This window comes from Paroedura picta, chromosome 13, assembly GCF_049243985.1.
Source record: "Paroedura picta isolate Pp20150507F chromosome 13, Ppicta_v3.0, whole genome shotgun sequence".
Lineage (NCBI taxonomy): Eukaryota > Metazoa > Chordata > Lepidosauria > Squamata > Gekkonidae > Paroedura > Paroedura picta.
This window is the reverse complement of record NC_135381.1, coordinates 3,642,647-3,658,716: the sequence shown is the minus strand read 5'-3', so window position 1 is coordinate 3,658,716 and position 16,070 is coordinate 3,642,647. Positions and strand designations below refer to the sequence as shown.

Below are 16,070 nucleotides of genomic sequence, written 5' to 3'. Positions count from 1 at the left end.
TGGCGGGGGTGCCTGTAGTTTTTTTGTATAGCTCTTTAATGCCCGCCTGCAGCCTTTCACGACACCTGCTTTGACTCAGAGTCTCATGATCCCTTGAGGCTGCCGTAGACGGAATCAGACCTAAGGGTGGTATTTTCTGCTCAGGCTGGCAGCCGCTCTCCGGGGCCTCAGGCCGAGGTCTTTCCCATCACCTGGTCCTTAAAACTGGAGACGCCGGGGATTGAACCTAGGGCATTCGACATGCCAAGCCGATGCTCTGCAACTGAGCCACATTCCCGCAGAGGGAGCTGTGGGGGGCAGATGGGACTTTGTGAGTTATGGAGGGGCTGAGAGAGCTCTGAGAGAACTGTTCTGGAAGAAGAGCTCTAAGAGAACTGTTTCTAGACCAAGGTCACCCGGCTAGCTACATGCAGAGGAGTGGGGAATTGAAACCGGTTCTCCACTCTTAACCATGACACCACGCCTGCTCTCTAGGTTGGTGGGGGAGCGGGGGGGGGGCAAGACGGAGTAGATATACCTGAGCCTTTAATATCCCCTATGCTTGTGCTTTAGCGGTGCCAAGGCAAACGGGCAGCCCTGGACACGGCCAGTGTTTTGGTCGTTTTTTCTTTGCAAAAGCATTCTCTCTCTCTCTCTCTCTCTCTCTCTCTCTCTCTCTCTCTCTCAGCTTTTTGCAGCCGCCGTGTTTTTAATTTAAAGAATAATTAATCTACATCAGCGATTGCAAAGACAAGAGCTCAGAAGGGAAGTGTTTCATTTTGGATTAGCACAGGCTGGCAAGCGGCCACTTGCCTCTGGCTGGTAGGAGTCGCCTCGGCTGACAAGTTTTTGCAAGGCAGAAGAGAGCCGGTTCTCTCCCTCCCTCCTTCCCTCTCCCCGCCCAGGTTCCGGCTGTCTGTTTAGCCCAGGGATTCCCAACCAGGACTCCAGGGAAGCTCCCCGAGGGCTAGGCCACCTTTCCCAGAATTTCGGAGGGTCTCTGACATCACTAGACGTCCCCAGAGCCCACCTCCCCAGTGGCCTCATCCCTTTCTCCACATCGGAAACGGGAACTGCCCCCCACATTTTATTTCCACGGCCACTTCTATGAAGGGGTGTGTCCCCACTCCGGGGGTTCCTCGGAGCCCGGCAAATATTTCCAAGAAAGTCTGGTTTATGCCTTGAATAAAACTTTGCCAAGTCTTCAAGGTGCCCCTGGACTCAGCCTTCGTTTCCAAAACTCCAGCGGGGTCCGCAGCTTTGGCCAACATCTTTACAAGTCTCCAGTTGATAAGTTGCAGAGTGCATGTGCATGCCTCTTACAGGGTTCAAGTGTTTTGTCTGCCCCGCCAGCGTTGTAGAAAGTTCACAGCCGCGACTGATTTTCCTGGCTCTTTCTTGGAAAATGCGCCTCGCGATATCGTGTCAGATAAGAGCTGGATCAGAAGCCGGTTGGGTTTTATTTTGGGGGCTGGGCCAGGGAGTGTGTGTGTGTGTGTGGGGGGGACTGTTCTACCTAAAGGAGTCTGAATGGGATAAGAAAGAAATGGAGGCCGGGCTTGGGGCGGGGGGGGGGTCACCCTCCCCGATCCAGCAGCCAACTCAGTGCAACCCCACGGCCAGCCCTTTCATCGGAGGTCGAGCGCATTGAAGAGCATCTTTGGGGAAGAGGCTGAAAATCAAAGCCTGCAGTTGTGACGCCCCCGCGTAGATCTATGCTGCGGCCTCATTTGGAATACAGTGTGCGTGCTGGTCAAGATACTTCCCAAAGGACGTCACAGAGCATCCAGTGAGGCTTGGAGGGCGGTGGTCTCATTTGGTGGCCACAGGCACAGACCGCCTGGAAAGGGGATTAGAGAATTCATGGAGGACAGGTCTTTCAGGGGCTACTAGGGGGACTGCCACATCCAGGGGCAGTCAGTTTGAAGGGAAGGCCCCAGCTGCTATGCCCTCCAGAAGAACAGGATCAGACCAATAGCGTGAGACAGGATGCTCTACTTCTACTAGATGGACTTGTCTGATCCAGCAGGGTTCTTCTGTAGGCCTCAGCCTCTATGATCTGTTGTTGGTCCCGGCCACAGTGTGAGACGGGATCCTTGACTAGTTGGACTATTAGTCTAATCCTGCAGGGCTCTTCTGATGTTCTTATGAAGGCCTCAGACTCTATGACCTGTTGTTGGCGGTCCAAAGGAACTAGTTGACCAGTGTGTGAGACAGGACGTTGGACTAGAATGGACCGCTGTTCTGATCTAGGAGGGCTCTTCTGATGTTCTCATGAAGGTCTTGGCTTCTATGCTGGTGTCATCCCGCAGGGCTCTTCTCATGTTCTTATGAAGGCCTCAGCCCATATGGCCCGTTGTTGACCCTCCAGAAGAACAGGTTGGCTGCTTCATGGGGCAGAACATTGGCCGGATGGTCTAGCGGTCTGAAACAGCAGAGCTCTCCTGATGTTCCTTGCTTTGCAAACGGAGGCAACGAAAGTAGGCAGTGGAGGAGTTCCTACTGGTTTTATCTATTCAGGCAGGATTATAAGAAGCTGCCGAATCTTCCAGCAGCCTGGGATATTTCCCCCTCCCCCATTAGATCCTCCACGAAGACCTGAAGACGTTGACTCACTGTAGACCTCTTGCTCTGAGTTTTTGGCAGTCATTGTCTCCTTCGTCTTCTCAGCGGGCATTCCTTGATTTATTAGGACGACCTCTGTGCTCGTTTCACTGACGGGAGGCGGGGCTGTAGAAAGGCGACTTCCCTAAAATCCTTAGCTGACCTCACATCTGTCTGTGCTGTTTTGAAAATATTGGAACCCCCCTCCCCTCCCCAAGGGTGAGAGCTTTTGGTGATCAACCAAAGGTCATGGGAATCTGTCTTCTTGTTTCCAACAGCAGCCATATTCTGGAAAGCCCAGAAGGAAAGCCCTGCTGGGTCAGACCCATGAACCTGTCCAATCCATTTCTTGCCATGATCATTCTAATGCCCTGGAAAGCCCCCAAACTTGAGGCCCAGAGGCCGAAGTCGTGCCCTGTAGAGTTGTGATTCACACACTGAAGTCTGGTTCAAGACCGGTTGTGGCCTTTGTCGACAGGCACAGCGCCGGGCTGCTTGAAGAATAAAATAGTTTTGATTCAGAAGAGAAACTACTATATGTACAGAAAGAGGAGCGAAGAGACCTAACTGTTGAGCTAGCAGTTGTCTGCACTCATTGCTCTGTTCAATAGCTGTTCTAGAGGCAAGCAGGGAGTAAGTATTCCCCCAAAAAAACAGTCTGACCTCTCTAGGGGGCTTAGTTAAGTTTCTGTTTCTGTTATAGTGTTGTTGTTTGGGAGCACTGAAGTCGTGTTGTTTAGAACCACTGTTGGATTGTTGTTGTTGGAACTGACTGTGTTGTATGTTGATTTTTTCCATGTATCCCCCCCCCCCCATGTATATAAACCATTCTGAGCCATATGGCAGCATAGATATTGGAAGGAAGGAAGGAAGGAAGGAAGGAAGGAAGGAAGGAAGGAAGGAAGGAAGGAAGGAAGGAAGGAAGGAAGGAAGGAAGGAAGGAAGGAAGGCTCCTGCTGAGTTAATCAGGACACTGGGAGAGATAATGTACACATCATTAGGAAGCTCCTATCCTATCTATGCAAAATATACATCTCTTCCGATGCCCCCTGCAGGATGCCCTTGGTATTCCATCGAGTTATTCACACGGTGGATTTTGCAATATTCCAACAGATCTGCCTTCTCTGGTGTCTGTAAATTGCTTCTCATGAAACATTTTACACTTGTGCCCACTTCCAGATGTAAGCTACCATGGTGGGAAATAACCCCAAGTGCACAGATTTTTATTTCATTTCATTTCATTTCATTTTATTTTATTATTTTATTTTATTTTTATTTTATTTTTATTTTATTTTATTTTATTTTATTTTATTTTATTTTATTTTATTTTATTTTATTTTATTTTATTTTATTTTATTTTATTTTATTTTATTTTATTTTATTTTATTTTATTTTATTTTATTTTATTTTATTTTATTTCTATACCGCCCATTTCTTTGCAGCTCTGGGCAGTTTACACAGAACATTATAACTTACATCAGGGGTAGTCAAACTGCGGCCCTCCAGATGTCCATGGACTACAATTCCCAGGAGCCCCTGCCAGCATTCGCTGGCAGGGGCTCCTGGGAATTGTAGTCCATGGACATCTGGAGGGCCACAGTTTGACTACCCCTGTCTTACATGAAACATTTACTTGTAATTTTTGAGTCCTTTAGTACCCCGAAGACCAGTGAGATTTTGAGAGTACAATCTTTTGCGAGTCAAAGCTTCCTTTGTCAGACCAGTGGAAACTTGTCCCCTGGGACGCTGACCTTCAGGGTGCAACTGAACTGAGATCTTGGACCCAGGGGGCTGGCTACCTATCTGAAACTGTTTTCCACCACGTGGCTTTCACGATTGCCAGAGGTTCACAGTGTTGGCTCTCCAGACCAGGGACCTCTTCAAGGTGGCCCAAAGAGGGGCATCCCCATGCTCCATTGGGGCTCAGCTCTCCCCCTGCCGCCAGTTGTGCGAAAGCTGAACGGTACCCGCTTCCATCTCACCGTCACCACCAGTTCTAAGATTTCCCATTTCTCCTGCGGCCGGGCAGGCCCAGGAGGGAATGAACGTTCTCGTCCTGGGCGACAAAATTCCTCGGACTGCCCCTCGCGGTACGTGTGCTCTTTGTACTCCGGCAAAGCCTGTCTTTTGTTCCCGGCTCCGAGGACGTGAAGTCCGTCTGCCAAAATGGTTATTAAACGAGGGGAAACTGTTTAATCTCGGTATTAGCAGTTGTTAAGATGGCTTGCGGCCCTTTGCCTGATTTTCTGAAATCCAATCGCACCGGGGAAGGTAATGTTTCCATTTCACCTTGGAAAGAGGGGGGGGGGGCTGTCCCCTCTGTTGTACATGGGAGGGACACGAATGCCAACCCCCCCCCCCAGCCTATGGACAGAAGCTGCCATGCAACTAGAAAAACAGCAGGGCAGGCCAAGAGACGGTGGAAAGACAGGCCTACCGTGGCTGTGATAAGCTGAACATGGGCTAAGAGCAAGATGCGTCAGCTAAGAAGGCTAATGTGATATTTAGACTGCATCGCTCGGAGCTGAGCATCTAGAGCAGGTTTTTTCAACCTTTTGGGCTTTTAAAACCCCATTAAAACAGGCAGCAAAAATTACAATAAAAACAGAACAACATGGCAGTAAAACTTCCCCAACCTCCCCCCCCCCCAAAAAAAACCTCTACGGAGAAATAAAGAGGGTCAGAATCACAACTGACTGCTGAGTACCCCAGGGGGCCCCTGCAGATCTTCTTCGGTACCCCTGGCCTCAACCGTAGACCTGGCGGAAGATCTCTGCTTTGCAGGCCCTGCAGAACACTTGTAGGTATCTCACCCATACGCCCTTGCGAGCTGAAAGGAAGCTTGAAGGAACCCCACAACTTCTTTCCAACAAACCCCATCCACTGGCCGGCTGAGGATTTGGGCTGTGCTGTCAGCAGTACCTGCCATTGTGGAAACAGCACACGTTCCCCCCCACCTCTTCCCTCCACCAGTTGTGGATTTTTTGCACTTGCCATTCCAACTTGTCCATATTTTTCTGCAAACGCACTCCTACTTAAACCTCCCCCCCCCCAGCTCCTCCTACATCCATGCATTGCCCACCCATTTCCCCAGTTTAGGGAGCAATAGTCGGAGGGTTTTTCTCCAAGATTGACTCTGGTCTCCTCCCCGCCTTCCCAGGAGAAAGAAAGGAACGCCAGGAGAAAAAAGAAGAAAAACCCCGCTGTCCAGAGCGAGGAAGCCGCCTTCACGCCAGCGGCCGAAGACGAGGAGATGGGCCAGGATGGCTCGGGCACCAGCGGCAACGAGGAAGAGATGGCCGAGGAGGCAGAAGGTAAGGGGGAAGTGGTCTCGGCCAGTCCGAGGCAGACAGGTGGGACAACCCTCAGCACTGCTGAGCGGAATGGCAGGAGAGGTGTTCTCCATAAGCTGGGAAATGTCACTGCTCCCACACATCCTCAGAGATAGTTCCCAGCAGGGAGGGGAGGAAGTGGGGTGCCCTGAGGACATGCGAGGGTGAAGCTTTCACACAAGGCCAGAGATGCAGAAAAACTGACATTTGGATGCCCTAGGTTGGGCGAGTGCAGCAGAGATCCTGTCTTGGCCGTGTAAACTTTGGGTTTGCATTGTGCTTGTGACATTTTTGGCAATGCATTTAGTTTTGGATGCAGGGCACCTGCCGGGAAGCCCACCTATTTAAACAAGCACTCAGATTTTGCATTTTAAATTCTGGGTGTTTTTGTTACCCGGGATCGTTCAACCTGCCGTGGACTGCCACCATCCCAGGTCAAAGGTCATTACTTGATTCAGATTCCTGACTTATGTCCCGCTTTCTGAAACAGTTTGACCCAAATTAATAGACTGCACCTTTCCGGGCCGCAGCATGCTTGAGGCTTGATCTGGTTGGCCACTATGTGGGACAGGAGGCTGGACTAGATGGACCCCTGGTCTGGTTCAGCAGGGCTCTTCTTATCCTTTGAACCCCAGAGCCAGGAGGTAACATCAGGGGAAGGCCTTAGCCTCAATGCCCTGTTGTTAGTCCTCCAGAGGAACTGGTTGGCCCCTGTTTGAGACAGGATGCTGGACTAGATGGACCCCTGGTCTGATCTAGCCGTGCTCTTCTGATGTTCTCATGAAGGTCTTGGCTTCTCTGTTGTTTGCCCTCTAGAGGAACTGGTAGACCACTGTGTGGGACAGGATGCTGGACTAGATGGACCACTGGTCTGATCTAGGAGGGCTCTTCTGAAGTTCTTTTTGGGTCACAGTAGCCATGGAACCTAGAGGCAAATGAACTTTGTTATGTTGTGATCTCGCCCATACTTCAGTCAAGCCATTACCATTTTTACCCAACACCGGGGGGGGGGGGGAGCACGAGAGAGCAACATGAAAATTGTCAGCCATCGCTATTTCTCAGTCAGGAGCAGAGCCAGCAGTCTTGGGGGGAAATGCGGGTAATGTATAACAGTCAGCCTGGTTGAGATTTAATAACGGAGCACCCCCATCCCACCCCCAGCAATGGGAGGCGTGGGCTAAAGGCGCATGCAATGGACACTCCCTTCACTCCCCTTTTTGGTTCATCAGGAGGCAAATTCCAAGTAAATCTTCTCCGTCGGGGTGATTCAACAGGAGTGTGTGTGTGTGTGTGTGTGGGGGGGGTGAGCCTTAATTCTGGTCTGGCCACAGCACTGTGCTTGGATGCCTTGATCCCGTCAGATCTTGGAAGCCAAGCAGGGTCGGCCCTGGCCAGTGCTTGGAAAGGCAACCTCTGAGGAATACCAGGGTCCTGTCGCGGGGGGCAGGCAATGGCTAACCCCCTCCGAATGTCTATTGCCCGGCAGCCGGACAACCCTAGGTTCTCCCGGCTCCGTTACGGACACGCTGGACGATAGGTAACTAAATAAATACCGGGCTTAGATTTGAAGGACGTGCACAGTGGGAGGAAGGATCGCTCGGCTGAGTCGGGATCCTTGTACCACCCCATGAGCCAAGTCAGGCGGCAAGGCCCAGGGGGAGACCGGCTTAATCCGGAGCGGGCCCTTTGAGCCGAGATGGCCAAAATGTCACAGGAGGAGAAATGTCAGGTCAGCCTTCTGCCTCAGCTGTTTGTTGTTTGACATTTGGGAGGCATTTCAGCGTAGTGAATACCAAGGGTGGTGTGTGTGTGTGTTGGGAAAGGCCTTGAGACGGTTTCATCACACCAGGGCTCCTCCAGCGTCTCTCGCATGGTTTTACTGGCTCTTCCTCCCGGCACGTCGCCAGTCCGTATCTTTGTTCCACATCAGCTGGCCCTCCTGCGCATCCCAGCCCTGCTGCAGCTTGGTTGCCTTGAAAAAGAAGGAGGTTTTACGCCCCCAAACTAGAGCAGTTTTCTAAGCCAAGGACACACATGGGTAGATACGCCCCCCCCCCCAAACACACACACAGCAGTGTCTCGGCCAAACCCACCCAGCCTAAATATTGTAAATTCCTTCCCTCCGTGTCTGTTTTTGACACGGGGCTTGGTGCTGGCCAGGGAGGGAAGAGAGGCTTTCACAGATCCATGGCAAGTAAATAAACTTCCAGCGGTGCTTGGGAATTCGGCTTGGGGAGCCGAAAATGTGGAACAGTGCAGATCTCGTTTCCCTCGGAAGCAATCGGATTCTGGCCGGCCCCCCGAAAACCCTTTGGTTCCTTTTGTAAGATCTGATCGGTGGGAATTCCTGCCCGCCCGCCAGCTTGCTACGTATTTCAATCCCCCACCCCAATTTATATATATTTGAGCCCAAACCCCCCCCAGATTACGAATGCCTCGCTCCAAATTCCCCGCACCTGGAAATGTCTGAATATATTGCAGAAAGCAATGAGGTCATCCCCTCCACCAACCCCCTCCCCAGTCCACAGTTCTGGCTCCGTGCCTCGGTTTCTCCTCCAGTTGTAACAACATTTATCTGGAGCCTCCATTTTAAAGTGTGCGCATGCAGACACACAAACACACACACACACACAGATTCGTTCCGCCGACCTTTCAGTTCCTTTCTTGGAAGGGATCCCAGAGTCAGGGCGGGGCGAGGAACCCGGTCCCCTCCGCCCTGCCAGCATGAATTTCAAATCCCCGTGCGTGTGCCAAAAGGGATATATAAAGATACACACTATAAGCTTTTCTTCCGCTACGCCAAAAATTCCAGATCCTGCGCCAAGGCAGCACAAATTTCTGCACTCGGGACAGACAAGGCAGGTAAAGTATGCGGGGGGGGGGGGGAGAATGCCTGACGGTGGCCCAGTAGGTATAGAACACCAGGTCCTTCAAAGCAGAACCCCAACTCTGTCGGTGTTGCTATTCCAAGTATCGCCTGAGCGGCTCAGCTAAAATTTAAATGACCCACCCATACGAGGAGGCGCTGACTGTACTGCATAATCTGAACCCCCCTCTTGTGGGGTGTGTGTGGGGGGGGTTGATTCCATGTTCATGAGCTGATTCATCTAGCTCTACTCTCCGGTTGAGATTTGGCCCTCCGAACATTACCCTGGCCTTCTTCACAGGAAAGGTTTGTTCTAGGGAGGCATTTGAGCAAGGTATTCTTAGTTAATTGGCATGACACAAAGTCCTGGTGTATTTTTCAGCATAGCCACATCGGTCTGCAGGAAACACCTCGATTCAGGTCCAGGCATCCCCTTAGATCAGGCTTTCTCACCCAGGGTTTCGTGAAACCCTGGAGTTTCTTGACGGCCCTGGAAGGGTTTCCTGAATGGGTAGGAGTTAATTTTTAATATATATTTTTAAATGTGTGAAATAGTTATCGGGTGATATGACCATATATGGTCATGTCGACCCAACCCTCCCCTCTCCAAATGGCCAATGATGGGACAGGAAGGGGAGGGGCCCCGGGTGGGCGTGTCCACAGCTCTGCTTCCCAACCATATTCTGCACAATCGCACCACTTCTGGGGCTTCCCAAAGCCCAAAGAAGTTTCTCAGTGGTAACTCCAGGAGTTTCTCAGGGGTAAAAAAGTTGAGGAAGGCTGCCTTAGAGGGCGACAAAATGGATATGAGCAATTCCCGGTCTCTGGCGAGGGAAACTTGGACTCTCGAAAAGTCATCCCCTGAAAACCGTGTTAGGCTGTAAGGTGCCACCTGACCCGAATCTGGCATGTTTTAAAGGTCGCCAAAAAAGGGTTCTTCAGAAAGCACCCAAATGGCATCTGCTTATCTTTTGCTCCTAAGATTTTGGTCTGTCATTGCCTTTTATTGGTATTATAATAATAATAATAATAATAATAATAATAATAATAATAATAATAATAATAATAATAAATAGTAGTATCCCATCTCTAGCCATAGCTGGCTGACAGCTCTCTTTATACCTGAGTGCAAATGTTTCTCATCTTCCCCTGTCTAAATAAAACATGGTCTCCCTCCACAGCCTTTCTCTTAAGATCATTCATTTTTGAAAAGCAAGCGGAAGGCGTGGGCTTCAAGAGCTGTGCGCAGGGATCGGGCCGGAAATTAGACCTTCAACTTTAAAACAGTATTACGAACTATAAGGAATTCTTTGGAGCTCCGTACTCTCCCCTGGTTTAGGCTGTATTGATTCATGTCTTATTTCATAAGCCGTCCTTCCCCCAAGATGCTCGGGTCCAGGCACATGAATAAAAGCAGCTTAGGATCTGCATGATTTGCAGCCACGTTGGGGTGGCACGTTTGTCCATTTTGCATGGCGCCATCTTTATTAACTTTTAGACGGCCGGCCGAGCCTATCTCTGCTCGCCCGTGCTTTTAATCAATATCCAATTCTGCCTATTACCTGTTTCTTTTAATGATGCATTGTGGGTTTTTTATCGCTGCATTTATTATTTCTGACAATTGATTTGGTGCCATTTATGGGATTTGTCAGCCACCCGGAGAGCCCTTATAATTAGGAAGACAGAATTCCTAAAGACATAAATCAGAAGTCTTCCTGAGGCTGCTCCCACATGGAAATTGCCCTGCCGTCCTAAGCAGAGCCATGCCCTTCTAAATCCATTGACTTCAAGGGACTGAGCAGGGTATAATTCTACTTAGGTCTGGACTGTTGAGAGCATTTTTGTTTGCTTCAGAAAACCTAAGTGATGCTACCTTCAGACAATTTCAGGGTATCAGTCAGAAAAAGAGGTTTCTTTCCGCCGTGACCCTCCGATTATGGAAGTCCCCGCTCCTAGAGGTCCTTCAGGTCCTTCCCTTTTGGGCATCTGCAAACTTGTGGAAGCCATTTTGTTCTGAAGAAATCTTTGGCATTTTTGTTGCTCAATGCCATTTTGACCTGTAGAATCCTTTCACTGGCTGCTTGAGTTGATGGGTCTTCTTTTTCTTCTCTGCTTTTAAAATTTGTGGTTGGTTCAAAATTTCTGTGATATATGATATGATATGATATGATATGATATGATATATGATATGATATATCATATCATATTATATTATATTATTCCCAACCAGGGGTCCGTGGGCATCCGTGGCCTTTCCCCTCCTGCCTTAATGGACTCGACCACAAACTAGGGAACCCCCTGCTTCCGTTGCTCTCCCTTCTCCTCTGCTGTGTGTGAGCAAGTTCTCTCCTGGTTTGGCCCCCCCCATCCTTGAGCTTGCCCGTCAACCTGACTGGTGATGTCACTTCCAGTGGCGTGTCACTTCTGGGGGTGTGGCAGGGAGGCGTGGCCAGCTGATACCACTTCCTGGGCTCCTGGAAGCCTGAAAAAATTATTTCGGGGGTTCCTCCATGGTCAAAACGCTGAAAAAGGCATACCTAGGCCAATTAATGTTTGGCATCATTTGACAACGCCCTAAGTCATCCATCTGAGGAGTCCACTTAGCCCCATTCAGAGTTTTTGCCCTAACATTTGGCAAACTTTAAAACTTTGTTTTTGTTTTTTCCAAAGGACAACGCTGCAAAAGCAGTTAATAAATGTTGAGCGTCACTTTATCTCAGCAAGAGCTGCCTAGCTTGTAAGGTCTAAGGCGAATCTACAGGGAGTCCATTCTATTCTGCTCCTAAACCGACGCTGGTTTTCATTGTTCAGGCCCTGAATAATATGCACACACATTTACTCTCCAACTGTGAGATTAAAAAAAAAAAAAACACCGTGTGCATCGCTCCCCCCCCCCGCCTCCTCCCAAAACCCCACAGTTCTGTGTGTGGAATGAGGGACGCTTCCATTTTAGGAGAACGTTGGCTTTCTCGACAATTCTGATCTTTTAATGATTAACCTGCCCCGAAACTCTTGTTAGGATTGGAAAGGGTTGAAGGAGTTGGCTCTTTTATTCCCGCTGACCCTGACCTGCCTTTCTCTTCACTTTGGCCTCAGTTTTTTTTTTATGTTTTGCTTTTAAGCTGTGCTTTTTTGTGGGGGAAGATCTCTGGATTTCTTCACCGACAGGCTGATAGGGAGGGTTTTTTGGCAACCCGCAGAAAGGCTGCCGTGCTTGAGGTACAAGCAGGGAGGCTGGGCTGTTCTTTTCATCTTTTATTCTTTTTTTTCAACGGGAAAGAACTTTATCTCTAGGCAGAACGGAGGAAGAGTCCTCAGAACGGCCTGGATGAAGTTTAAAGAGTGAGAGGGGGACATTTTTGTGGGCAGGTTCTTTTTTTAAAAAAAAAATTGTGCAAATTTCATAGAATCCAGATAGGCAGATGGTTGCAACCTGCCTTCCTCCTAACCTGTGGATCTCATTGCCGAAGCCTTTCAGTTTGCAATCCAGACCCTTTGAAATCCAGACCCTTCTCAGGGGATCAGGAAATACGTGATGCATATTGAACATACGTCTTTCTGCGGATAACAGGGGTGAAAAGATAGACAAGGAGGCTACCCATGTGGCAGAGTGCCCTGCAGTTCCAGTATTGTAATGGGTAGTAGGGAAGATATGCTCTGCATAAATAAAGGCCTCCGTAGACCCGTAGACCCGTGATGCATTCTCAGTAGTGTTAAAAGGGAGGGTAGCCCGTTTCCACATCTATTTTTAAAACTGTCTGTTATTTTTCTCCTTGCCTTTCCTCTGAGGAGCTTGCGTGAGCCTGCCTTCCATTTTTATCCTCGGCACAATCCCACGAGAAAAGTTAACCTAAGAGAGCGCGGCCGGCCCCAAGTCACCCAGCAAGCTTTGCAACCCATTGATGATTTGAACCCAGGTCTCCCCGGTTCACGAAACCGCACCACCTCATGCGCTCCGCAGGTTCAAAGATACCCAAGCCGGCCCCTTTCGCAAACAGTGTCTCAAGCCCGGTGTTTTCTTGTCACTGTTGCTCCTGCTGTTCTTGTTCTTTTTCGGTTTTACTGATTGTGCTGGGAAGCCGTTCCGGGAACCTCCGTGCTAAGAGAGCAGAATTATTTGAAACGGGGGCATAAACATGAATAAAAGTCAATTCTCCCTAGAAGTGAAAACTTGATAGTTGTGAGAAGCCCAACACTTCCACAGTGTGTGCCGGGTACTTTGAGGTGCAACGTTACAACATTAATGGCCAGGGATTTTTGTTTTGGGGGAGCATCACCTGGTTGTGGAATTAGAGTCACTATGGGTGGGCAGGCCATCGTGAATTCCCTGTATTCTGCAGAGGGTGGACTTGATGACCCTGGAGGACCCTTCTGACTCTCTGATTCTATGATTCGGCTCTGGGAGCCCCAGATTCAAATCCTGACTTTACCTTAGAAGGTTGCTGGGTGGCCTTGAGCCAGTTACGATCTCCCAGCCTAACCCACATCCCAAGATTGCTGTGAGGATAAACTGAGGGAGAGAATGGCGTTATTCATGGGTGAGAGGAGCAGAATATAAATGAAATACATTTTAAAAATAAGAATAAAATAAAGCAATTATGATTATAGGGAGGAGATGCAGAAATAATTTATTCTGGATTCATTAGCATGGACTAGAAGTGCGACTTTTGGCAGAGGCAGAGATGAATTTACTTGTTTCTAAATGTGTTGCATAACTAATTGTTTCTGCCCTCTAATTTTTTTTTTTTTGAGTTCTCGAGTCATTCCCAAGGACATTGGATAGGCAAGTTGACTTACCTGATTTGGTTTTCAGCTGACTCCTTCAAGAAAACGTATGGGAAATACATATCGAACAGTGCATTTATAACAGAAAAGCCAAGTAGGGTATACTAAACGCTTTAAACTGCGACTAAGTTGTTTAGGGCAGGGGCAGTCGACCTGTGGTCCTCCAGATGTTCATGGACTACTATTCCCATGAGCCCCTGCCAGCAAATGCTGGCAGGGGCTCATGGGAATTGTAGTCCATGAACATCTGGAGGGGCACAGGTTGACTGCCCCTGGTTTAGGGACTTTGTCGGTTTCTGGCATTGCTGTGGTCCGTATTTAGGCTGATGCTGTGGACTTGTGTGATCGGGAGGGTAGAAGGGGCTCTTGTGGCCCTTGCTTGCATGCCCAGGGAAGTGCCAGCTGCCACTTTGAGATAGAGAAGCAAATTTCTTCCGGGACTGGCCAGGGATTCTGGGTGGTGTTTTTTTTTTGGGGGGGTGGGGTATTTCGGTGGCCAGCATCAGGCACTGGAGTGAGCAGTGGCCATTCCCAGGGTCCTCATCTGGGCATGGAATTGGGGTCACTGTGGGTGGACAGGCAGTTGTGAATGTCCTGCATTCTGCGGGGGGGGGGGGGTTGGGGTTGGACTGGATGACCCTCAAGGTCCCTTCCAACTCTAGGATTCTAAGCTGTCGAGTGGCCTAAAAAAACTCTAGAAATAGGAGACTCAAAATTAAACAGCAACACTCACTATCCAGCACTAAATAATGGATTCGCAGTTCACTCTGCGGTAAAGTCTAATCTTTTTGACGGCGCTGGAAGGAGCTTTCTCTGGTCCGTATATTACTGTTTCTGCACGATGAATGATACCAAACTGTACAAACAGAAAATCTGCAGGGTTTGTTTGTTTATTTTTTTCATTTCCAGTTGCTGTAAACAACAGCTCGGACACAGAGAGCCTTCCTTCTCCCAGGCCCGAAGCCAAAGAAAATGCAGAAAACGGGCCCAAACCAACCCCCGAATCCAAAAACGATGCCGAAGAAGCGCCTGAAGTCAAGATGGAGGATGCCCCCAGTTCCCCAGCGGCCAATCCCACGCCCCCGATCACCCAGTCGCCTGAGGAGGCCTCCGCCGAGCCAGCTGGCGCCGAAGAGAAGCCACCGGAGGAACTAACGGTGGATGTGGTGAAAACCGAAGAGCCAGAGGAAAAGCCCGAGAGCCCGGAGCCCAGCCAGGGTGACGTCAAAATGGAGGAAGGAAAGGACGCCCAGGACAAGGACAAGGCGAACGACGCGCCAACGGAGGAGAGCCAAGGCGGCGACCACGTGGCTGTGGGGAGCGAGGGCGCGCCCAAGGCTGAGAAGGAGAACCACAAAACCGGGAAAGCCGGAGGGGTCAATCCCGACAGCGACTCCAGTGCCACGTGTAGCGCCGACGAGATGGATGAACACGATGCTCCGGACAAGAACAAGTGAGTGAGGGGGCAGGGGGAGCATTCTGGGCCAGATCTGTTGTAAAAATCCCAGGCGCTTAGTTTCCCGGGCACCTAAAATGTTAGCATCAGTCCCGGAGATCTGAAAATATTTTTCCGGGATTGGGACGGAGGGACAGTCAGTGAACTGCTGACTCATTTGGCAGGGATGGGTGTTGCTGGCCGCTGGCCACAGACCAAGGGATTCCAGATGCATGACCTTATGGATCAAAATCACCCCACTGGGAATAAGTTTCTTGGGGCGGGAGGACGCCAGACAAGGCAGATCGCTCTGCATGTATCTGTTTATAATCATGGCCTCCGTCAGCCTCTGATTCCACCCTCCTGAAATGCGTTTGGCTGGAAACATCTGAATCACGCAGGCCGGCATTGCTTAGGTATTGCCTCCTTTTGTCTCAGGACTCTTCAGTCTTTCAAACCATTTGAGAAATATTGCTTGGGGCGTGGGAGGGAGCAGCGGAGGGGGAACTGCAGGAAGGGAGGCCTCAGATAGGCCTGGGAGTTTTTCCTCCACGCCGGCGAGGGCTAGAAACTTAGCAACCATCAGCAAAGATTGCGAGTGGGTGGGCAGGAAGGATTGTGTCCATGCTTGGCCCTCTCTTGCATGTCCAGCGAAATGCCAATCATTACTTTGGGGTCCGGAGGCAAATTTCCTCCAGGCCTGACCGGCCAGGGATTGTGTTGTTGTTGTTGGTGTTGTTGTTGTTGTTGTTTGGGGGGATCATCTACCATGGAATTGGGATCACTGCAGGTGGACAGGTAGTTGTGAGTGTCCTGCATTGTGCAGGGGGGTTGGACTAGATGAACCTGGAGGTCCCTTCCAACGCTAAGATTCTATGATTCAGAGGCCCCCCCCCACACACACACACACACCTAGCAATGTAGACTCAAGCTCTGCCTTCGGCTGCTGGAGAAAGGTCAGAACGTGGCTTCCTGAATGCCACCGAGACAGTCTGGCTCCGTTCCTCAGACCAATGGCTTTAAAAAACCCCACAAACGGCTGGCTTTTATTGCCCCGCTGTCCGCAGCC

General features: G+C 49.9%; 1 protein-coding gene across 12 annotated transcripts in view; it reads left to right on the top strand.

Moving 5' to 3' along the window:
• NCOR2 (nuclear receptor corepressor 2) overlaps positions 1–16,070 on the top strand; it is a 243,644-nt gene that overhangs the window by 177,378 nt on the left and 50,196 nt on the right. For all 12 annotated transcript variants that reach the window (XR_013226418.1, XM_077309342.1, XM_077309348.1 and 9 more), the window contains 2 exons: positions 5,744–5,897; positions 14,476–15,019. Coding sequence is in view for 11 of the 12 variants with exons in the window: in XM_077309342.1 (XP_077165457.1) it covers positions 5,744–5,897; positions 14,476–15,019 (698 nt within the window). In the remaining variant the exon portion in view is untranslated. The remainder of the gene's footprint in view (positions 1–5,743; positions 5,898–14,475; positions 15,020–16,070) is intronic.